Source organism: Ictalurus furcatus, chromosome 14 (assembly GCF_023375685.1).
Source record: "Ictalurus furcatus strain D&B chromosome 14, Billie_1.0, whole genome shotgun sequence".
NCBI classification, from domain to species: Eukaryota; Metazoa; Chordata; class Actinopteri; order Siluriformes; family Ictaluridae; genus Ictalurus; species Ictalurus furcatus.
Window position 1 is genome coordinate 17,161,671 of NC_071268.1, and position 24,369 is coordinate 17,186,039.

The following is a 24,369-nucleotide window of genomic DNA, read 5'->3' on the forward strand; positions in this document are numbered from 1 at the left end:
GTTTATATATGCAGTTATAATCGAGCTACTGTGTAGTCAAGCTACAGTCGTATTTGCCTGTCCGAGTAAACGTGACATGATGCGTAATTGAATGATGGATACGGTTTGGTGACCCCTTGTGTGCGCGTCACCTCCTGTAATGATATGGGAGTATCTGATTTCCCTTTAAGACTAAGGTGGGGAAGGGAGATAGATCTATTGCTTAATATCAAAAAACCTCTATCAAATTAGCCAGACAAGTGACTCATCGTTTCTGTTGATTCAAGTCTCCGTGTGCACGCTGTTTATAAGCAACCCCGTTAATGAACTGAATGAATTAGCAAAATGCTCGTCAAAGACTGCGAAGTAAGGGTTTTAATTATAGTGCAAGCCTCTCTTTGGGTGCATTTCCTGGGTCAGCCTTCAGGTGGCGGTGTAGTGAACATGGTGGTTACAAGCCGAGGCTAACAGACGAAGAAGAGCGTTTATGCAGCTGACTGCAGGATAATATGGTGCTATAACGTTCTTTTTTTCCTTTACAGCAGGTTTATTCTCGCTCGCAACTACCAGTTAATGCTGTATTTGAAAACTAATAACAAATAAAAGCAAACTTTTCTTGTAGCTGTTGTTTGTCAGGTTATCGTGTTATCTAGCTGGCTAAGTTAGCAGTGCTAACCTGTTATGATGCTCTGTCGTTTTTAAAAATCTGATCGTTCATTTTTTCCCCCAGCGGTTCCGATTTTGTGGGGATTTGGACTGCCCGGACTGGGTGTTAGCTGAAATCAGCACTTTAGCACGAATAGTTGAGTAACAGCTTTCATTTATAATAAAATACATACATACTAGATCACGTGATCTCAGTACATACACTGTATTAGTAACGCAAAGGAACACTGATGTGCTTTTTCTTATTATTTACACCACAGTCAAGCGTCAAGATGAAACTTCTGTGTGTGCAAGTGATAAAAGACATCCTCGATGAAGGCATCGATGTAAGTTTCAGCACATTTATGGTGCTGCTATAATGTATGCTTGAGTAGATCTGGAGACATCATTAATACTAGCTTTTCTTTTCAGTATGACAAGGTGGCAAAACTAACCTCTGATGCAAAATTTGGTGAGTTAAAGCCTTATTTATTTCAGTATTAAAAGTGGGTCATACGCCTCTTTGACATCCTGTACACAAATAAGCTATAACTTACAGCTCTTCATGGTTTTGCTTAGTTGGGTGTGAACCGAACAGTGATGTTTTTGTCACAGCCCTTAATACAAATTTCCATACAGTGCCCCAAAAAAACAATATCACCAGTGCAAATACAGTATAAGCGTTTATTACACAAAGTCACACAAAATGTCTGGACCTCTTCACTCACAAAACAGATGTAAAGCTAAATCTTAAATAAGCATTGTAATATTTTATTGTCTTGGCCTGCTACCAGGACATTTGAGACTCTAGCAAAGCTGTAAAATGTGAAAAACCACTCACTATTTATAGTCGGACTGAGTGTCTACATGCTCACACGTAACATTCTTTAAAAAGAAATAGTCTGACTGGACAGAATACATTCCCTTTTGAATTCAGTTCCTTTCAAGGTTTATTCCTCTTGTCTCACTGAGCTTTTCCTGGTCACTGATGCCTCTGGCTTGCTCATTAGGGATCTAAATACAAGTCTACATATGGATTTCTTCTGCTGTGTAACAATAACTATTTTTAAAAGTATTATCCAGATAAAATTCAATTGAACTTCCCCATTGTTCTCCACTAAATGCATAAATAACAGTATTTATGTCTGTTTTACATATTTAAAGACATTTGAGTATTACACATTCACTTGTGTGCACATTAACATTTTAAAACTAAAAGTGTAACATTATCAAAAATACCTATTACCAAAGAAGTTGATTTTATTATCAGAAAAGTTCAAAAGTCATTTTTGTGTAACTCCACTCTCACCAACAGTTTTCATTTATTTGTTGCAAGCTACGGCTGGGCGATATATCGGTATATCAATATCGTGATAAATGATTACGTGATACACTTTTCTGAGATATCGTTGGTATGGTGATTTTTTTTTTTTAAATGTCTTTAATAATTACAAATTAAATGGCAATGAATGGATGGCATTGAGTTGATGTATTTTATTTTATAAAACTTAATCTTTATCTTTGTAGGCATTAAAGAAAAGAATCGTCAAACTCAGTTTAACGGTTTTTGTTCATTTTACTACTGTTTTGCAGAAAATTTGTTAGCTAAACTATATACTGTGATATGCATTGTGTATTGTAGAAATGTAAGTATTGTGATATGATATTTTTGTCATATCGCCCAGCCCAGTTGCAAGCTATTGTGACCTACAATCTTAATGTTCTGTGTATTTGTTCCAGAGAGTGGAGATATTAAAGCCAGTGTCGCCGTACTGAGTTTTATCCTCTCCAGTGCAGCAAAGCATGATGTTGATAGTGACTCTCTATCCAGTGAACTTCAGCAGCTGGGCTTGCCTAAAGGTGAGAATGATTGGGAACGTTTACGACACAAAAACTAGTGATATACAATTTGGTCACTTAATGCAGCTACATTACCAGTCAGTGACCATGATATTTGTTTGCACACATCTTCACATAGCAGTTACAGAGGCGATAATGGCACCTGTGTCTTTGCAGAGCACACAACAGGACTGTGTAAATCTTATGAAGACAAACACATAGCCCTGCAGGAGAAGCTAAAGGAGAGCAGTCTACGCTGTGAGTATGAGAAGGCATGGAGTAGACTTTATATCAGCCCCTAGTTACTCAAGTGTTGCTGAGCACATGCTACATATCGTATATTCAGTAGCACATATAGCACAAATGAGCAGAGTGCATCACTGTGTGTGTGTTCAGTGGGGCGTCTGGAAGCAGTGAATTGGAGGGTGGACTACACACTGAGCTCCAGCGAACTGAAGGAGGTGAATGAGCCCACAGTACAGCTGAAGCTCCAGGCTCAGGACCCAGAGACCGGTTCCACTGAGACCACTGTAGTCTCAGTCACTGCAGACAAGTTCAGAGTGCTCTTAACAGGTATGATTAAGAGTTTGCAACCAATAAATCTGCTATTTTCCATTTTATAATACAATATTTATATGGAGTGTACATTTATGTATTTTTCCCCCTTTGCTTTCTAGAACTTAAACAAGCGCAAGCTATGATGAATGCACTGCAGTGAATCCATCTTGTATTATGTTTTTATGAATTCATTATGAATGAGTGTCATGTACATTTACAGAATCTCTGACTGTTTAAGTAGCTTTGTTACTTTCTGGTCACCATGCACATATTGGCCTGTTGGAAGTCACACAGTTGGGCTTTCAGTTCCAGTGGAATTAATGGGATTATTTTGTGAAGCAGAAAACATGGTGGTGTAATTCTGTATTATAAGGTGCATCACTTATATAGATGTATGCACAATCAGCAGTTTCAAATCGTTTTTTGGACTAATCGTAAAGCAAATTTAGAACAATTTCCATTACTTGGTCCACAGTGATTCTGTACAAATGTGTGCAGACTAATTATAAGGCACATCAATACAATACAGAGCTATGCACAGACAGGTCCTTGTACTAAGAACTGAAATAACACGTTATGTTACTTGGTCTGCCATCCCCCCCCCCCCAGTCATGTTGATTGGTTTTGGGTTTTTTTTTCTTCCTTTTTTTAAATTTGAAAACCTTTTGTATTTTTTAGATGAATGTTCATAAAATAAATAATTTGACAATAATGTATTGCCCATGACAGTTCTTTTTATGCTGACTTCTGTAGATCCACCATGTTTTGCAAATATTGTGGTGTGTCAACAGAACAACTCCAGTCTGTAAGGAATAATTAATTAGCATATATAGCTTCATCCAATCACAGAGCAGTAAGTGGCTGTGATTCCTCCAATCACAGAGCACCAGCACCTGAGCTTTAATCTAATAAGGCAAGCATTGTGACCCAAAATACATACTATGTATTAAATAATAGTATACCACAGCACTGACGAATTCTCATATTTGATATTCATATAATGGTAATGCTTTCTGCAAAAATAAATAAATAAATAAATAAAAAAATGGAAGGAGTCTCCAATGTCAGTTTTGTAGTGGTCAGTAAATTTTCCCCCACGAGATGGTTTGTACTTCCTCAGTTACATGACAAACTACATTTTGAGAGAGAGCGCGAGCGAGCGCGAAAAAGAAAGAAAGAAAGAAAATGAATGAATGAATCTGTTGAGGGGATGACTGTTTACAGTTGCTATAGTGTAAGTGATATACCAGGTGCTAACATTAGATGTAACTATAAACGGTTATAAAGCATGATGCCATTCATTAAATATTTTATTTTTAAAGTAAATCATCAACTTAAGATAAACTAAATTAAGATAAGCTTAACGTTAGCTTCCCAGCTCAACTTTAGGAAAAAATCGCCTCAGATAGTCTGACTGCTGATAAGGTACGTTCACACACACAACGAATCGCAGCCGCTGATAAATGTTACTATGGCAACCAATAGTCGATATGCCTAGCGATTTGCAGCAATAAAAAATTGCTGTATCTCGAGCTCAGGAACTACACTTCCCATCAAACCACTGTTTCCGCTTCGTAAACATGGCGGTGTTTAGTTAAACAGCGTGAGTAAAGTACTGCAGAGTGCCAGTAAACTAAACTTTTTGCTGGTTCATACCGACTACAGCAGTTACAGAATCTGCACAATTGGGCAACAACTTGGACTCGATTGAATCTTTCAGCTCTTCTGTAATACCATCTCGCAAGTTGCACTCGGTTTTAAGAATCATCAGTCAGACTAAACACCGCATGCCGTTTACATGGACTCGTTTAAATACAACATTAGCATCTAGTTTATCTGAAATAGCGTCCACAGCGCAATGCCCGAGGGTCCTGAGCTGCACCTGGCCAGTGTGTTTGTGAACACAGCATGTGCAGGTGTGATTTTCACCGGCGCTGTGGAGAAGTCTGAGGTGAGTAATGGAGCCGAGGTGCTGTTTTCCAGCGATGCTTACCGAATCAGCGCCACGTCCAGAGGAAAAGAAGTGCGACTCACACTCGCTCCGATCAAGACTGGCACCCGGAGTGAAGGCAGAGCAGGCCTGAACCAACAGGCACCTATGGATGTGGTCTTCCGGTTTGGGATGTCAGGCTATTTCAGCTTCACCGCCACATCAGAGCGCCCAAAACATGCCCATCTGCGATTTTACACCAACGAGGATCCTCAGAGAATGCTGAGCTTCGTTGATACCCGCAGGTTTGGCAGCTGGCAGCCTAATGGGAGCTGGCAGAAAGACCGAGGACCCTGCGTCATGCTTGAGTATAAGAGCTTCAGGTGGGGGCTGGTCACTTAATCTACTGATAACTATTAAAGTGCCCCAGAAATCTTGGTTCAAGTGGACAACAATAGGAGAGTATATCTTGTATACTTAAGCACTTGTATACTTAATACTTATATTTGTACTTAATACTTGTATTAATACTTGTATACTTAATACTTGTTCATTTAATCTACTCGTAACTATTAAAGTGCCTCAGAAATCTAGGTTAAAGTGAACAACAATAGGACAGTATATCTTGTATAAAATTGTATATATTCTTATATAACAGTTAGCATTTTTGGACACTCATTCTGTACTAGTCTTCTGTTCATCCAATTACATTCTCTCTAGAACGTATATGTCCCACCCCTTTTCAGTGCCAGAATGTCTTCCTACCTCAGACTGACTGATTCTATATTCCTACACCGCTAGGGCTTCTCCGTTAGTCAGAGGAAGTAATATCGTATTATCTACCATACAGACAGGTCTGATAACTCCAAAAACACACCACATGTCGTCATCATCTAGGATACTGTCTTCATTGCAGTTGGCATGCGTGGGTCAAGGCAGCTCTGAGAAATTGCCCATAGTTGAAAAGTGGCTGTTGCTAAACACTATCCTGTTCCAAATGTAGCTAGTCCGTAAACTACTCTCAGGTTTGGATTCAGCAGGGATGTGGCATATCTCGAACGCCATTGGCTGTTATAGTGATAAACTTGGACTGTCTCACAAAGTGGTAAAGAGACTGTTTTTGAATCTAATGTATTTGTTTTCTTTATTTTTCAGGGAGAATGTTTTGTCCAATTTGTCAGACAAGGCATTCAACAGGCCAATCTGTGAGGCTCTCTTAAATCAGAAATACTTCAACGGGATTGGCAACTACCTCCGAGCAGAGATTCTGTACAGGTTATTTCTGACTTTGCTACTTACAGTAGTATCGATCCAAATCTGTATACTAAATACTGAATTTCTTCCAATAGAAAAAGCTTTGCCATTCCGTAGTTTAGATGCTGAGCTTGAATATTGCATGCCTGTATTGTCCCTGTTTCCACCCCCCTGACTGCCCAGACCATGAAGACATGCAATTTGTTCATGAGAACACTGTCATTTTGGCCTATCATTTCAGATCCAATATCCCTCCATTCGTGAAGGCAAGGACTGTGTTAGAGGGACTCAAAGCAAAACATGAAGAGACCGTGAACGTTAAAGCAGAACCCAGCCCAGAGGTGGCAGAGGTGATCATGATAAAAGTCTTGGTCATGAATCAGTCATTCATCAAGTTACAATAATAGCTTTGTTCTCTTTCATGCTCAGAAACCTGGTGTGGATGAGAAGAAAATTGAGAGTCCAGACCTCCTCTCTCTCTGTCACACTGTACCACTTGAAGTGGTTAATCTGGGTAAAAATTCCATCTATTGATGTTGTATTAACATGTATATGTGTGGGAGTCTGGGGAAACCCCTTTACATGGTCAGACCTTTTCATCTCTTTTGCATGTATCTCAGTCACAAGTCAAATTATAGCATTTTAGTAAGTAAGTTTTATTTATAAAGCCCATTTAAAACAACAATCATTGCCTAATGTGCTGTACATACATAAGAATACATTTGGGAGTAAAAATACACTTAAAAAAAGACATTAAAAATACAGAGTATATTAAAGTCAGTTTACCCACAAGAAAAGGGAGAAAATAGCACCTTAAGATTTCATTCCAAGTCCACTGAAGGACGCCCCACCTACCTCTACATTTACAACCTACTTATGGAAAAACATTACTGCCTAAATGTAAATAATAGTTTACAAGTTTACAATGGGAAACAAAGGGTTAGGGTTGATGACGAGCATCATCCACATGTCTGTATCATTTTGTATCATTGACTTTTACCTTAGGTAAAAGTCAGCTCGCCTCATTATTCTCTCTATTTGAGTGATAATGCTAACATCGGTTAGGAAATGATCACTAATTAATTTAGTTCTGTTGTGTACGTTTGACTAAATTCCTTGTTATTAGTGTCTTTTTATTAGGTAATTTAAACATTATTAAAACTTTGTCATTGTCTGTACAGAGTGTGTAAGCGCTCTTCTCTGTTTTGATGATGTAATAGTGCAGTCACATTATGGACATTTGGACTTATCACAAACTAAGTTGATTAAGCATATGTCAGTCCCTCCAGGATTTTGTGATTGCAGAAATGAATGCAAAATCAAGCAAACTACGCAATATTCGGAGGAACTTACAATTTTTCAAAATTACCACAGTTTTTCCCGCAGATTTGGGCTAAGAAATGTCATGTCATGTCTTCACAACATGCATTCAGCCAAAGCCCTCTTCGATTCACGTGCATGAGTACAGCTAAAAGGTCTCATTTACCAACAAACATCACTGCGAAAGACAATGAAAAACAATTTCATGCAATTGCAATTTCACCAAATCTAGTTTTCTGCAAAAAAAATCACAAAATACTCTACAAGTAGCATCACAAATTTTGGAAAAAAGCCACAGCAAAATCACGCATTTTGGTCGCAACAATCCCAAAAAAACTCCATGAAATACTGTACAGATTAATGTCAGTTTTATTAAGGAATGTACTTATCCGAAAGCTTGATCAAATTGTGAGAAAAGCATACTTCGCTAACGAGGCATTAACATTCCCAGGTTGTTTTGGTGAAATATATTCATGTCTTCTTAAAGTGGAGGTATCAAAATATTATTGGCAGAAAAACCAAAATTGAGCCACAGTGACATCTGACAGATTTTCCCAGACTGCCTTACATATGTGAAACATTCTTAAAATTAAAACCTCACTCCAAGAAAAGATTGGGGAGTATGGGACAGTGGATATACATACAGATAAAAACGGCATATTTATTCTCTATGCAATGACACAGGCTTGTTAACATGGAAACTATGCAACATCGATAATTATATCTGGGAATAACTACCAGTTTATTTTTTAATTATTTAGGTGGAAAAGGTTATGACCCAGAGAAGCACGATTACACACAATTTGCTTCCTGGCTGCAGTGTTACAACGTTGATGGGATGAAATCAGTGAGAGACCACAATGGAAGAACTATGTGGTTTAAAGTGAGGAATTAGAAATGCTTATAAAGTAAATGCTTAACTCAGCTACAGAATAGGTAAATACATAGATCTCATAAATATATATATTTTTGTTTGCATGCTTTTCAGGGTGATGCTGGTCCAATGGCCCCTAAAGGTAATGTTTACACAGTAATGTAATGAATAAGCTTGCTTATTCAGAAATTGATGTAGTTCATGATGAGTCGGTGCTATAATTAAGGCTGTTGGATTTTAGCTTCCAAATCTCCCAGGGCAAAGAGAAAAATAAAGAAAGATGACCATACAGATACAAAGAAGGTGAGATCCAGCTACATGTATCAACTGTAATAGTAATAATAATAGTAAAAATATATACACTGTATGTAATGTGGGTGAAACAGAAAAGAAAACTAAGAGCATTTCGCAGGAAAAGATTGTAAAGAAGGATCCAGGGGCTGGCAAAAGGGAGAAGGATGTGCCTAAGAAACAGAGCGGCACTAGACGACAGAATTCCAGCAAGACTGGACTGGAAGCAGAAGCAGCTGATGATGGCAGAAGACAAAAGGCATGCAGAAAGAACAGTTCAGCAGGTTACTGCCACCATTTTATTCATCGCACGAGTTAGTTTGGTCAAAGCAGTACCACCATTTGTAATTAAATCACTGATTTTTTTTTTTTCTTTTTCTTTTCAGGTCTACGGCAAACCAGAGCTACAAGTACAAGAGGAGCAAGTGTACGGAACGCTAACACTAAAGCTAAGGCCACCAGCAAACCTCTTAGGAAAAGCAGTAGAATTACTTAAGTGCAGTTTGTTAAAAAAAAAGGATGACTAATAGATTAAGAGGCAGCTGTCTGTATGTATGTAAATACTAAACTGCAGAGGGGCAGTTCATAAACAAATCTAGCCATGTACATCTGGTTCACATCAGCTATTACTTGGGATGATAATTACCATTTTATTTTTTTAACACGTTTGTGTTTTTCATTAAAGGAAAAATAAATACATTTTTAAAGCCTTTTTCTTGGCATGACTGTTATTGACCATAATTGTTCTAAGATGGCATGATACATAAACTGAAGACCCCATGTTGACATTCTTAATTCATTCTTCATTTTTCTAACCTCAGTTAGAAGATCTATGAAAGAAATAGGCATATGTGAGCTGAGAAGTGTGGGTCAATTGAATAGGCACTTGTAGCACACAACATATATATTTGTCTAATATCAGCTGTAAGACAAATCTAGGTTCACAGTAACTTAGTTTTACAGGAACTGCTTAACCAAACAAATGTCCTCACCTTTAATAAAGCACTCAAATTATAGTCCCATTGTGAAGGCAAGGACTGTTAGAGGGACTCAAACCAAAACATGAAGAGACAATGAACGTTAAAGCCGAGCCAAGCCCAGAGGCGACAGAGGTGCAAGCTCTTAAATACAAATACATTGTAGGGAAATCATAATGCTACACTATATGGCCAAATGTATACATCCCTTTCCAAAACCATGGAGCTGCTTCACCTTTACCAGTCTCCACTCTCATGGGAAGTCTTTCCACTAGATTTTGGCTGTGGGGATTTGTGTTCATTCAGCCATGTGCATTAGGTCAGGCATTGATGTTTGGTGAGGAGGCCTGACTTGCAGTCTGCGTTCCAGTTCATCCCAAAGGTGTTCAGTGGGGTTGAGGTTAGGTCTGTGTGCAGGACACTCAAGTTCTTCCACACCAACATTGGCAAACTGTGTATTTATGAACCTTGCTTTGTGCACAGGGCCATTATCATGTTGGAACAGCTTTGGCCTAGGCCCGTTAGTTCAGTGAAAAGAAATCAATGTTACAGCATACAAAAACATACTATACAAGACATTCTAGACAATTGTGTGCCAACTTTGTGGCAACAGTTATGAGGAAGAACCACATATGGGGGTGATGGTTAGGGGTCCTAATACTTTTGGCCACATAGTTTATGTAGGTATTTGACGGAACACCTGTTTAATAGTGGGTAAACTCTAATAAAATATTTTTAAAACCTCAGTGTTTAAAAGTTTATGAACTTGACAATTGATAAATAAAACAAGAAAATATTAAGAATCCAAATAACTGACTTTATTAATAAAGTTTCTTAAAGTTATTTCCACCAAATATGGTTAAGACTGGTTAAGTTCAGTGTAGCTGCAACAGGAGTGAGATGATCTGAAATGGTTTAAAACTGAGGGAAATCTCAGAGTCAGTGACAGCAATAGGACAACCAGGATGCTCCAGCAAGTCACAACTGGTAAAAAGAGGAGAAAACATTTAGTTGCAGTAACATCATTAACCAGAGGCCCATGTTTTGTCATTACAACCTATATAAGAAATTGCTAAAGATTTTCCAAGGACTAAATTCTTAAGAAGTAAAGAAAGGTTAAAGGACAGAAATCATAAACAAAATCATAATGCTTACTATTTGAAAAAATAAAGCTAGTTAGTTAGTTAAATTTATATAGCGCATTTAAGCGCTTTACATAGAATTTGGGGGGGGGGGGGGGGGTCTCCTCAACCACCACTAGCGTGTAACATCCACCTGGATGATGTGACGGCAGCCATAGTGTACCAGAACGCCCAACACACTCCAGCTATTAGTGGAGAGGAGAGAGTTATGTAGCCAATTCAAATAAAGGCGTGGCTAATTGTCAACTTGGCACATGGCAAATTAAGAAGACAGGAGTATTTACTTAAAACTACTTGAAATTATTAAAGAGTACTGTTTTAAGCAACCTACTTAATTAACAGACTACTCTAGACTCAGGGTTCTCAAAGTGTGGTTCGGGAAAAACAGTGGTCAGTGAAGTATATCCAGGGGGTCCATGACTTTTTAAAAAAAATAATTTATTACAGTGGGGGAAATCATATCCTACCATTACCAAAGCTGTTATGCCTATAAAAATGTTTAAATGGAATCTAAAGATACTTTTAATAAATAATGGGTTCTATGGGTGGAAAGGCTCCAATGAATAGCCAAATTTTTATTTAAATAATGTTTTTGTTTTTTTATACAGCTAAAAGGGTTCCTTACTATAAGATGTTTGAAAACCCCTGCTCTAGAGTAATATGGCTTAGTAGCTGATAAGGGAGACAAACAAATTGTTAGACAATGAATACTATACAGAGGGCATTTCCTGTTGATGAGAGGACTTGAAAATGACTGTGTTTCTGGTACTTGTAGTAGGAGTGCTGGGAACTTGATCTTATTTTAGTAAGCCAACTTCCTTCAAATCACTGCAAAATCCTTGATACTGAGATGATACAGTCTTAATAGTCTGTCATAAAATCTTTCAAACAATTTTCCTTTAATGAGCCATGGTTTGCCTGCATCACCTACTTGGGATTGTTTAAGCCCAAATAGCTATTTATTTATGGCCGGATTTTAGTGCTAAAATATTATGTGAATGCCTCTTGGACATACACATTGAAAGAGTTCAAAGCTGCTTTTAGTTTTCAAGATTGTTTGTTGTGAATATGATCCTGTTACTGCACCCATGTACACAGACTTACTGCCAAGCCTCTCGCACTGGGAGGGAGGTAGACAGAACTGCAGCCACACTGCTTCCGTAAGACTCATACAGACGGACAACGAGGATGTTCTTCCTTCCCTCAGCCTGCAGAAGAGAGTAATGGACTCAGCACTGACAGAATGGGAAGGAAACAATTCAGACAAACACGCCTAGATACCTGTTTGATAGTTTCCACAATGACAGCTGCTGAGCTTATGCTGAACGTGCTCCAAGGACTGATGGTGTTGACGTCAGGAATCAGATGAAGCGGAAAGTTGAGGTTGTAGGCGTGTTGGATGACTGACGCATCTTGAAAAGAGCCTGAAAAGCCAGTGTGTCATGAGAGTTATGACTTTAATTGGAGAATTATTTTTAATAAATGATGAATTAGTGAATTAGTAAGGGCCCACCTTTGTGTGGCATGATTGCATATGTAAACCGATGATGTCCCATATCTGCATTGGCATCAGGTGCTTTTGGTGCTCGCAGTCTGAGGGGAGAGAAGAGGTTTAAACAAGTTTCTTAACAGGACACATGCTTCAAAGTGAGTGAACTTACAAGGATAAGGTCATGATATTCTGGTGAACAGAGTGGCCATATTTGCAGTCATTCAGAAGAGCCACGCCAAAGCCATGTTCGGAGAGATCAGCCCATTTCTGACCCCACACCTAGTGGTATGAATGAAAGAAAAATCGTGTATGGAATTTGTTAATAGCTTTGAAATTTTTATCTATGCGCTTAAAGGCGGTTAACACATTATAACAACAATTGTGTACTCAGCACCTCAAAGCGAGCCCAGTCCCAGGATGTGTTTCTGTGAGTAGGTCTCTGCAGGTGACCAAACTGAATCTCGTAGGTGGCACTGGAACTGCGAACCTGCACAGGAAACTCCACCTTGAGGAACTTATGTGCCTCTGCCCAATCCACCTAAAAAACATTTCTCACCACTTAAGCATGGGCTTGATGACGTCATGAGATTTGCAGTCAATAATTATAAAAAGAGTTCTGCTCTCTTCACCTGTGTATTGAACTTGATGTAGGGACAGTTGGCATCTAGTATGACCTCTTGTGTGATCCTACTCTTCCCGCTGATGCACAGGGAGGTCGTCACACTTCCTCGTAGCCCTCCAGAGCTCAGCACGTCAGCAGGCCGTTCCACATCTATTACAGGCTTCCTGCAAACAGAATGTGCGTGACATACACATTATAGGGCAGACTAGCAGCACTCTTAGATGTTAGTAAGATCTGATGGGATGATATGATATGTGCTTAAAATTACCTGGTCTGAAGATGGTAGTCCATCACATCCCATGCATCCCAGTATAAAGGAATGTCATCAAACAGCACAAACTGATTTCCAAAACAGCCCTCAGAAATGGCCTCTCTATAAACCGAGTACATAATACATAAATGTTTTTCAATCTTTTTTTTTTCCTCTCTCTCAAAGTAGAAAATTATTTATATGCAGTTGCTCCTATCACAGAGATTTTACTTTGTATGACCTCACCTGTTTGTCTGGACATGAAGCAGGGACACCAAACGGCCCATTTTGTCCAAGACGGCCTTCAAAATCCCATTCTCCATTCTGATAGTATCATCAGGCTGTAATTGAGAGAGCCATTCATTAAAGCAGTGGTGTGGGGGTGTAAACTATTTTCTGTAATGAAAACTGTACTCCAGAACACAATACCTGCACTGTTACAGTCACTACAGATGCTGGTTCAGGAGACTCTGAGACCAGAGCTACTCCCACACTGGGGGCTTTCACCAAGACTGAGGAAAACAGAGCAGTTAAACTTTATTATTCAGCCCGACCTGCTGTCATTCTAAGTCTACTGTCATTATCATCATGTGAAAAAAATATGCCTTTATCTAAAGGACCCATGTGGGACAGAAGCCGGACACATTTTATGGTGAATGCTTTAAAATTTAAAAATTACCACAGCAGGAAGAAAGATAAAAGTCAATAACGATCAAAAGCCTGAACATTACTGTAAAAAAAAAAAAAGGGTTTGCTGGCAATGCCCTGATGTTTGTGAAGGTGAAAACACCACGGGTTTGAGTACCTAGTTTTCTCTGAGTGCCCTCTTCTGGTAGTTCTATGACTTCAGTGCGCTCCCAAGAGAGTGTGTTGAGAACTGCCATCCGAGTGCCTGCTCCAAGCTGGGGACTAGATCTTAGCCCATCACAGGCAGAAAGCAGGAGTCTGGAGCCAGTGTTTTGAATTTCTTGATTTAAAAAACAAAATGCTTTTCTGATTTTGGTTGCATTAACAAATTAACAAATAGTCACATCAGTCTATTTTGCAATGTTAAAATGGGCATACAATTTACAGAAAATAATAGTGTACAATAATAGAGTATACAGTAGCTTATACACTACAGACGTAGAGTTATATTACAGTATGGATGCTAAGAGTGGAAGGTTACCCTTATAATATTTTAGTGCATCTTCTACCACCATCTCAATGCAACTGCCAGGAATGACATCATGAAATTGGTTGAGCAGGAGAAGCCTACAAGGAAATCAGAAGACAATAAGACCAGTAACCGAATGAGTCCAGGTCACTTAAAGTCTTCTGTCAAGGCTTTACCTCCATGATTTTTGAAGCTCTTTTGCTGGGTATAAGAAACCTGGGCTTTTACACAGTGCCAGGCAGCTGGCCACCTCAATATCATGCAGTAGGGCCTCACACTGACGATTCCCCTGCTTTATCTATGGCAAAAACATGCACCGTGGTCACCTTAGGACTTGAGGAACAGAGCAGGCATCTACCTCGGAAGGAATATCAGATGTGTTCTTCTGATAGATGACCACATACCTTTGCCTGAGTAGTGTACGTGCCATTGTGCAGCTCGAGAAAGAGCTCACCAGACCAGGTACATAGGAGTACAGAGTCGGCCTCAAGTTCAGAAAAGAGACGATCTGGACTGGACATTTGAACCCTGATGAATTAAACATTCAAATATTTTTATTTTTAATCAGAGCAAGGCTTGCAGTGCTCAGTGTTAATATGCATCATTGAACACACTCATGTCAGTTTTGTCATTCTGGTATGACTAGGCTAAAGGAAAAGGGATGTCTTTTTTTATTTTTCACTTGAACTCATGGAGCAGGAAGTGACCTGGGTAGACCATCTGAATCCTGTACGCGCTGTAAGCGGTCCAGCATGACCTGGGTAGGTCCTCCGCCTCCATCACCAAAACCAAACAGCACTGCACTGTGATTTGCCCGCCCTTTGTCTTTGTTGTTCCTGAGGGTCTTGATTAGCTGTGGAATACAGTGAGAGGAATGAATCACACTGACCACTAGAGGGAGCCGTCATCAATAGTTTTATGGTAAATGTTCACTCACATCCTCAACTTTACCCTTCATCTCATAGGTGTTCCCGGGTGGGAAGTGAGTTAACACTTGGGATCCATCAATGCCCTCCCAAAAGAAAGTGTTATGCTGATAGAAAGAGAGTTTAATTATTCAGCACATTATGATCAAGAGTGAAGTTAACCGTGTCACTGTTTACAGGTAACTTAAAAGCCATATGGTCACTATATGGTCAAAGGTATGTGGACCATCACACCCATATACAAGCCTTCCCCAAACTAGCTTTACAATTTCCCTTCACTGAAACTAAAAGACCCAAAACCTGTTCCAGCATGACAATGCCTCTGTACACAAACTGAGGTCTATTAAGACGTGGTTTGCCAAGGTTGTGGAAGATCTCAAGTGACCTGCACAGAGCCCTGACCTCAACACCACTGAACACCTTTGGGATGAATTGGAATGCTGACTGCTCCTCATCCAACTAATGCTCTTGTGACTGAAAATCACTACAAAATATGTTTCAAAATCTAGTGAAAAGCCTTCCCAGAAGAGTGGCGATTATTATAACAGCAAAAAATGAATTACATCTGAAATGGACTGTTAAAAAAAGCACATATGGGTGCGATGAACACTTCCTATTCTTACTGGAAATGTGTTGATAAGATTCCAGCTTAACTTCTGAGTGAGAAAGCGGGAGATACCACAGCCTTGCATTATCTGAGGGAGCTGCGCAGAATAGCCAAATGTATCAGGTAACCAGAACTGTGGGGAAATAAAAATACAGAGAGACGAAGATAGCTTCCTCAGAGTTTACAAATAGAAATCAGTACAGATTCATCATGAAAATGTCTGTAAGACAATCCCATGATATAAAATGGCAATTAATGTTCTCTCATAATGAAAACATCTGCTTCACAGTTGGTTGTTCTAAACTTACCTCTTTGCAGTATTGTCCAAATTCTGCTTTAAAGAAGTTCTGTCCCTCTAAAAACTGCCTGACCATAGACTCTCCAGAAGGCAAGTTGCCATCCTAAATTTAAAAAAAAAAACACTGCATCTCTTTCTATTTTAAGCAACATCAGTCTGATATTGTGAGAAAAAGCATTATACCACACAAAGTTTTATGCCAGACACTCCACACAAAAAAAGAGAAAAAAAAACCAATGTAATCTTTGATACCAAATATGGGCTATTAACAGTAACTCTGCTTAGCATTGTGCTGCCTCACACCACCTCCATTTTCTGCTAAGAGCACTCCCTGACAAGTTTTATTCTTAACTGAACAAAGGACGATTTGAATGCTGCTAAATATAGCTGTCAAAGTCTTATTACATCCACTTCAGAAGAATCTCATGTCTTTAAATACATCCGTGTTTTGGTTTTTTTTGCAGGACATGTTATTTACATTTATTAACATGTCTGTGCTTTACGAAACTGAATAAAGTTAAATGATCACCATCTCCACCCAAGTGCCTCCAACTGGAATAAACTGTCGCTTCTGCACAAAGTGCTGGATCTGGGAGAACAGGCCTGGATACCAGCTCTTCACCCACTGAAACTGCTGCGCCTAAATGAAAAACACACAGACTAATGGGTTCTTCAGCTTCAGTCCGTCCCTCTGAGGGAACCTTAAAGAACTCTACAGCAGAGGATTTCTCTTTCAGAAACGATTCAAAACAAAACCCCTTTAGAAAGTCTAGCTCCTCTAAAGCAAAGGACGTATTTAATTACCTGTGAGCAAGTAAAGATAAACTGTGGGTTCTTCTCCATCAAGCGGATTGCTGTGACCCAGCTGCGTGCACATTTTCTAATGGTCTCTTCATATGGCCACAGCCAGGCTGGGAAAAGAAAACACCAGCAGCATCAAATGTGAATTGCAGTCCTCTTCTTTACCCAGCATCACCACTTATGCAGGTATGATGAAGTAAAGTTTAAAACCTGTGTCAAGGTGACAGTGGCCCATGGCATGCACAATGTGTTGGCTTTGTCCATTCCTCTGGTTGAAGAACTTTTGAGCCAGGCTGCGGGCTGAAGAGAAAGAGCTGGGATTGGCTGGGTCACAGAGATTTACCATCTCATTTGCTGTAAACAAAGCCTGATATCCACGCTGGTCTCCTTCACCTAGCACCTGAGTTAAAGTAAAAAAAAAGATTAAGAATATAAGCCAAACGCTTTTTTTTCCCATGAAAGGTCAATTCAAATATTTGAACTGTTATCCAGTTAATATGACATGACAGTTGAACAGTGTCTCTTACCTTAACAAGGTCCACAAGCATCTCAAAGTCAGTGAGAAGCTCCTGCACATCTTGATTAAAAACAACAAGCTCAGCCTTATGTAGAGTGTACTTCCTGTTCGGGTCAGGGGCAGCTATCATGGAACCCTGTCCAGCCCCGAACAATCCATTACAAGCTAATTCCACATACAGGGTCATGCTGTAACACATTCATGAAAAATCAGACTGATGAAGGCAAGAGTAAAACAAAACAACAACCATGATATCATGTCTGACATTAGTGACCTAGGCTGATTGATGCAAGGGGCAGATATAATTTGAGAGAGAGCAAGACAAAAGGGTGGCGGTAGGGAGGTTGGTGTTGCAGGCTGGTTGTTAACAATTTTATGTTCCCAAAACTTTCATTTGACTCCTAACTCTTCTTTATATTTCGTCATCAGTCTGTTCTCTCCAAAATCCACATTAAAGAATCTGGTTAACAGGATCATAACTAACCTGTGGGGTTCATCCTGTTTCAGGCACTCGGTCAGGATGTAGCTCGTCTTTTCACCTTCTTTGGTCAAACCCTAACAAAAGGTTTTTGTAGGTTGCAAGAATACTCAGAGTAATGACTACTCATATTGCTAGTCTTGTTAGTCCAAAATCATTTACCTGGACTGGTTCTTGGTCTCGCCATACCATTCCCTCTCCATCACTCTCCCATCTCAGATGAACCTCCTTCCCTTTCCACTCATTTGGAATTTTTAGGACTAGTCTGAACCAGCAAGTCCACCACCTGCCATAAAAGTGAGCACCATTTTAAAGGTTCTCTCATTTTGGTGCCACATAAAAAAAAACACTTAAAGTTCAGGGCAACCTTACGTGGGTCCAAATGCATCACCAACTTTGCAAGACTCAAAGTTCTGCTGAACTGCCTCTGAGAATGGGATACGTTTTGCAGTCTGAAACACTGAGAGAGACTCAAGAGGACAGGTTTCTCCATAAAGTCTGAAAGGAAAGTAATAAACAAACTTTTACTGGTGTCACTGCTGTAAATTAATAAAATCACAGGAGTTATCAGAAGGCCAGAGTACAGAGGACACTTAAGAACATTGTTGCAAACTTTTTTTTTATTCTCTAGAGAACTTTACTTTTTATTTTATTTATTTGAAAAGCAGACTTTCATGTTATAATCCATAAATGTGAGATTTGATATCAATCATGCTGTCGATCAGAACACATGCTGAACATTACAACATAGCAGCCAAAACAAAACAAAACAAAACAAAACAAAACAAAACAAAACAAAACTAGAAATAACATTTCAGCACACCTTCCCCTGAGATTACAGTCAGTGAAATACACATCAGAAATAAACTTTTCTGCCCGCTCCAGAAGAGTCCGTCTGTTTTTAAGCACCGGTCGGTGAAACATGATTGAAAACAAACTGGTTCAAATCACTGAACCGATTCCGTGCCCAGCTTAACAAATCCAAGAAAAAAAATGACGCGTGACAGATTTTACTAATCGTGATAATTATACACAGGTTAAATCGGTTCTTCAAAAGCACCTGAGATTATTATTACTACAGCAAGATCCTGAGACTCGAAACTATGATCAGTGAGTCAATGATTGGCTGATGAGAAAGGTACGGAAGCCTAGAGAGGCCGTTTTGATCGTTGTTGTTATTGTTGTTGAAGACATGCGCGGTTTATGTTATTAATGTGGCTACGGGACACTGACACTCCATTGTGAAGTGATGAACTCGAAGGTTTGTTTGTTTAAACATTAACAACAACGAAGGAACGAAGAACGGAGAGGCCGTCTAGCGGCGATGACGTCATCAAACAGCGCCTGAGCGTTTCAAAATAAAAGCATGGAACAGTAAACGAGTAACGTGTAACGTGCTCTCTTTAAATGAAATTGCGTAGACACAGTAAAATCAGCACAAAAAAATAAATAAAATAAAAAGGAAAGAAAGAAAGAAACGTCCTTTTTTTCAGGAGACTGTATTTTAAAGATAATTTTGTAAAATCCAAATAAGCTTTACAGATCTTTACTGGAAAGGGTTTAAACAATGTTTTTCATGCTTGTTCAATGAACCATAAACAATTATTGCACATGCACCTGTGGAACAGTCCTTCAGACACTAACAGTTAATAGACGGTAGGCATTTAAGGTCACAGTTACAATAACTTAGGACACTAAAGAGACCTTTCTACTGACTCTGAAATACACCAGAAGAAAGATGTCTAGGGTTCCTGCTCACCTCCGTGAACATGCCATAGGCCTGCTGCAGGGTGGCATGAGGACTGCAGATGTGGCCAGAGCAATAACTGCAATGTCTGTAATGTAAGACGCCTATGACAGTGCTACAGGGAGACATAAAGGACAGCTGATCGTCCTTGCAGTGGAAAATGACATGTAACCATGTGAACCGCAGAGGTGATCAAGAACCTTGGTGGAAGAGTGGGGTAACTCACAGCAAGTACTGACAAATCTGGTGCAGTCCATGAGGATGAGATGCACTGTAGTACTTAAAGCAGTGGAGGCCACCAGATACTGACCGTTACTTTTAATATTGACCCCCCACCCTTTGTTTATTCCATTTCTTTTTGTCAAGTGTCTGTGAAACTTGTTCATTAGAGCAACTTACATTTGTGTCATTTATACAACTGAGCAGTTGAGGGCTAAGGGCTCAAGGGCCCAGAAGTGGCAGCTTGGCAGTGATGAGATTTGAACTTGTCATAATGTCTTAACCACTGAGCCACCACTGACTCTGATGGTGTTGAATGTTTTTATGTTAATACAAATATTTACACATGTTAAGAAATTTTATGGAAATAATAGCAGTTGAATGTGAGAGGACGTTTCTTTTTTGTTGAGTTTAGTTATGAATTCCACCTAAGCATGTAACATGCGTTTTCAAATTGTGTCACTTTTCTTTAGAAAAGGCACACATTTTTAATGATTTTTAAAATTAATTCAAGGACTCACAAAAGCAACTACATTAACTCGTAACTACATAACTTGTAATTGTGAAATCATAACTTTTAAGGCTGAAGTCTAAATGGATCCCTTCCCACAGAGGTGTGCTAATAGGGTATAGAATAATTCCATCTACATTTACATTTACATTTACATTTATTAATTTAGCAGACGTGTTTATCCAAAGCAACTTACAGATGAGGAAATACAAACAAAGCGATATGTCAAGCAGAGAACAATACAAGTAGTGCTACCATGCAAGATTTATAATTGAGTTCTAGAGAAGCAAAGTGTGCAGAGTAGAGGTGTAAGAATTTATTTATTTTTTTTTAAATAAAGTGGGGTTGGAATTTTAGGGGTTAGTTAATCTACACCCTACATAGTGCTTTATATAATCATTAGGAAGACATTTGGGACTTTGCCTAAAAAGAGTCAAAATACTTCAAAAGGCTGTAGAGGGCCTGACATTGGGCACTATTATACTTCCATAGGGCACTCTTTAAGGTGTTGCAAGGTCTTAAATATAAAAGTATATTTTTAGCCCAAAACTCTATAAATGGATTTTGGATTGTTGGAACTATTGATCATACATACATCATATAAGCATTGAAATTTGCTAATTACTATACATCTGACAAAAGTTATTATTAAAATTATAACATTGTAATTATTATATCCATCCATCTATTCATCCATCTTCTATACTGCTTATCCTTCCTTCAGGGTCATGGGGAAACCTGGAGCCTATCCCAGGAAGCATCGGGCACAAGGCGGAGTACACCCTGGACAGGGTGCCAATGTAATTATTATAAAATAATAATAATAATAATTATTGAACCTCATTTAAGTTGCAAAGAAGAGACTATTTTAATTTATACTGTATATATCTCAGTTACTTCCACTATGTCTGCAGCCTTTGCAGATCTTGTGGGTCTGAGAAGATCATGGATTAGGACAAATTTTACTAATGTTTCAAACTTTTACATTTCTTTGTCACCGTTTTCAGTTTGGCAGTTCCTCTAGTCGATGTAAGTTTCTTACCCTCTCAATATCTATAACACTGGCGATAGAATGGTGATTGGCCTATTACCAGCTCAGCAACTTATATCAATTTAATTGTTAATTTTGAATTTGAAAATCTCACTTTGAGGCTAATGGTTGGTTCTATATTTGTGAGATAAGAGTAATTTTAGGACAGAGTCATGTAATCGGTGCACTTTTATCCAGTAGCCTCAGTCTATTTAACCTTTGAAGCTCATCTTACACTTCTGGCCTTTCCATCCCCTTAAAAGTCAAGGACATCAGAAGTACATTATATCAAATACAAGAGCATACTTTGAGTTGGCAGACTGCCACCAGTGATGTACTTGAGAGCAGGACAGCTCTTCATTAGCCTACCCCATGTTCAGTGATTCATAACAACATGAAAGTTAACAGACAGTGTGACATCAGTGTATGACGTTCATGCTAAGGTCTAAGAATCTGACATGATGTCCTGCTCTAATCTCAGCTTATACATCTTATGTGAGATGCATGACTGATATTATTATGGTTGTTTATCTCATTTAAATTTGCCACTGGATTGTAGGTAATGTCTTACACTAGATAATGACTGTTTTGCAGTGTCATGTCTTTATAAATCAGATTCTCATCATCTCTCATTCACAGATTCATTTATGAGTTGAAATGCAGCTTTGAACAGAACTTTAATGTGTGCTATACCCTGTGTTAAATCTATTTCCTGGTTTTGTAGCAAGGCCTACTGTAGCCTGCTAGTTGAGTGGCTGTAAATTTGTGTAGAATAAAAAATAAATCATGTATGCTGCTCCAGTTTTTAAGTCTGCCACTTTCCTTTAAACAAAAGTTGCCTGAAATTATAAGCATGTTCATTGAAACAATATAATAACAGTTCCACCATATATTTAACCTAAACATCATGGTGAAATTATTCTCACAAACACACGCACGCACACACGCACGCACACACACACGCACGCACACACGCGTGCACATACACACACACACAAATACACATAGTATCTGTCATTTCCATAACTTTGATATTGTACAAATACTTTCAGGGAATGTATAGCTTAATCTCTGGAATTGAAGGATTTAAATGAAGGGAATGCATATTGAATTTTGAGACATGGGTTAACACAGATGATATCTGCATCAAATCCAACATGTGTCATTATGTGTATAAAATACTGTGAAATACTTAATTTTGATCAGTATGATAATATAAAGCATGTGAGTTGTGATAAAATTACCGTAGTACTAGAATATTTAAGTAATACTTCCAGCAATACCTTTTTCACAGTTATAGTCAGTATTGCTTCTTTCCCATAGAAGCCATTACCAACTTTCTCTTAGTACATTAGCAATGGGAATGCATGGGAGTTTGTCTTGTGATTGGTTGGGAGGATTGAGGTCAAAGGTGAACCCACGTGCAGCCTAAGAAACAATGAGGCATTTCTGTGCCATGTTCAGTGGGAATGAATTGTGCTCTATTTGCATGAGGCATAGTGCCCTTTCATTATTCGAATCAACGGAGCTGCACAATACTAAACACAGGGTGGAACCAACCTAACTACCCGTCTCACGCCACCCCAGATTAACAGTGACCCATAATGTACTCGGACAGCGGCTGAGCTTTTCCACTACCTACATCTGGATGGATGGGGAGACACAAATGTCATGGTCTAGGGGAACCACACACAGATGAAGAACATACCAACATGAGACCATTTAAATCTGCACATGAACTCCAAAAAAAAGCACTCCTGTCTATGTACAGTATATGTGATTGTTGTGGAGAGCGAATGCAAGAAATGAGAAGAAGTCGTTTAACCCCATACTTATGCATAGGCTATATTGTGTGAAACATTTCCCACTGTATCCCCACTCAGAATTATGTTGGCTTTTGGGGTTTTGGCAGCTTTATTCAAAAATAAATCAAAGGTAGAAGTCCGTGCTGGAATGTGGTTAGGAGAAAACTTGAGCAAACGAGAGCAATCCATGCATGCTTAGGCCCAGTCATCCATCCATCCATACATGAGTATATATATATATATATATATATATATATATATATATATATATACACATACACACATACACTATATAATATACTATACACCATATTATATATATATATATATATATATATATATATATACACACACACATACACACACGCACATACATACGTACATACATACATACATACATACATAGATACATACAGTACTGTGCAAAAGGCTTAGGCAACCTATTTTGTTTTTAGTACAAACTTTGTTATAGATTTTTATTTTACGACTTCTAAATTCCAAACAGTTTTCCAGCACAAAATTAAATGTTAAAAGAAAAATGTTTGTATGTCAGTAAAGAAAGTAGCATATTATATAAGAGAACACTTTTCAGACAAAGACACAATGAAGGCTGCTGGGTTTTGCTACAAAAATAAGATGCAAGTGCAACAAAGTCTCCAGAAGAACCGTGGTTGATTCTGCAAGATGCTCAATAAAACTTACAGCTCATTTCCTTATAAAACTGCACACATTGTACCATGGCTACCAATTTTGTTTTTTTTAAAGGGTCATCACAACAAATATTGACTTAGTTTCATTTATTACTATTTACTGCTCTTTATAGTGTATGTAGAAACATTTAATTTAATTATTTTTGAAGGCATTTTTGCTCTACAGCATTTCTTTGCATGTGCTTAAGACTTTTTCACAGTACTGTATATAAACCCTTAAGTCAAGGTCAGAAATACAAACATAAAAGATGTATGGTGTTCTTCCCAGGATTCGGCTTCATGTATACTTTTCAAAGGTTTAAATTTGAAGTAACTTCATTGCCCAGGTCTTCAGATGTGGGGTTGCAAAGACTGTGTTACACGCCTGTGCTCTTCTCTTTTCCCTCCAACG

General features: G+C 38.6%; 3 protein-coding genes across 4 annotated transcripts; 2 read left to right on the forward strand and 1 right to left on the reverse strand.

Annotated features, from left to right (window-relative positions):
• The first annotated feature begins 420 nt into the window (after positions 1-420).
• Positions 421-3,722, forward strand: commd4 (COMM domain containing 4). The gene is made up of 8 exons (XM_053641735.1): positions 421-491; positions 710-781; positions 906-971; positions 1,057-1,096; positions 2,365-2,484; positions 2,641-2,721; positions 2,860-3,036; positions 3,141-3,722. The coding sequence occupies exons 1-8, from the start codon at positions 489-491 to the stop codon at positions 3,179-3,181; spliced, it is 600 nt and encodes a 199-aa protein (XP_053497710.1). The 5' UTR covers positions 421-488; the 3' UTR covers positions 3,182-3,722.
• An 896-nt stretch (positions 3,723-4,618) lies between these two features.
• Positions 4,619-10,168, forward strand: neil1 (nei-like DNA glycosylase 1). 2 transcript variants are annotated; one of them, XM_053641734.1, is made up of 9 exons: positions 4,619-5,334; positions 6,107-6,226; positions 6,447-6,546; positions 6,635-6,719; positions 8,287-8,408; positions 8,514-8,541; positions 8,641-8,702; positions 8,812-8,974; positions 9,077-10,168. In XM_053641734.1, exons 1-9 carry the CDS (start codon positions 4,880-4,882, stop codon positions 9,184-9,186), a joined length of 1,245 nt encoding a protein of 414 aa, XP_053497709.1. In that variant the 5' UTR covers positions 4,619-4,879; the 3' UTR covers positions 9,187-10,168. The 2 variants fall into 2 exon arrangements, with proteins under 2 accessions (XP_053497709.1, XP_053497708.1); XM_053641733.1 differs by having other exon boundaries at positions 4,621-5,334; positions 6,447-6,555.
• A 295-nt stretch (positions 10,169-10,463) lies between these two features.
• man2c1 (mannosidase, alpha, class 2C, member 1) lies at positions 10,464-19,397 on the reverse strand. The gene is made up of 26 exons (XM_053641732.1): positions 18,780-19,397; positions 18,329-18,454; positions 18,119-18,242; positions 17,963-18,033; positions 17,489-17,666; positions 17,172-17,361; positions 16,965-17,071; positions 16,690-16,800; positions 16,171-16,263; positions 15,879-15,995; positions 15,267-15,362; positions 15,037-15,182; positions 14,734-14,857; positions 14,506-14,627; positions 14,342-14,427; positions 13,979-14,140; positions 13,603-13,685; positions 13,420-13,514; positions 13,192-13,296; positions 12,931-13,087; positions 12,696-12,839; positions 12,471-12,580; positions 12,323-12,402; positions 12,091-12,233; positions 11,914-12,017; positions 10,464-10,651 (listed from the first exon to the last, which is right to left on the reverse strand). Exons 1-26 carry the CDS (start codon positions 18,878-18,880, stop codon positions 10,543-10,545), a joined length of 3,084 nt encoding a protein of 1,027 aa, XP_053497707.1. The 5' UTR covers positions 18,881-19,397; the 3' UTR covers positions 10,464-10,542.
• Positions 19,398-24,369: the final 4,972 nt, after the last annotated feature.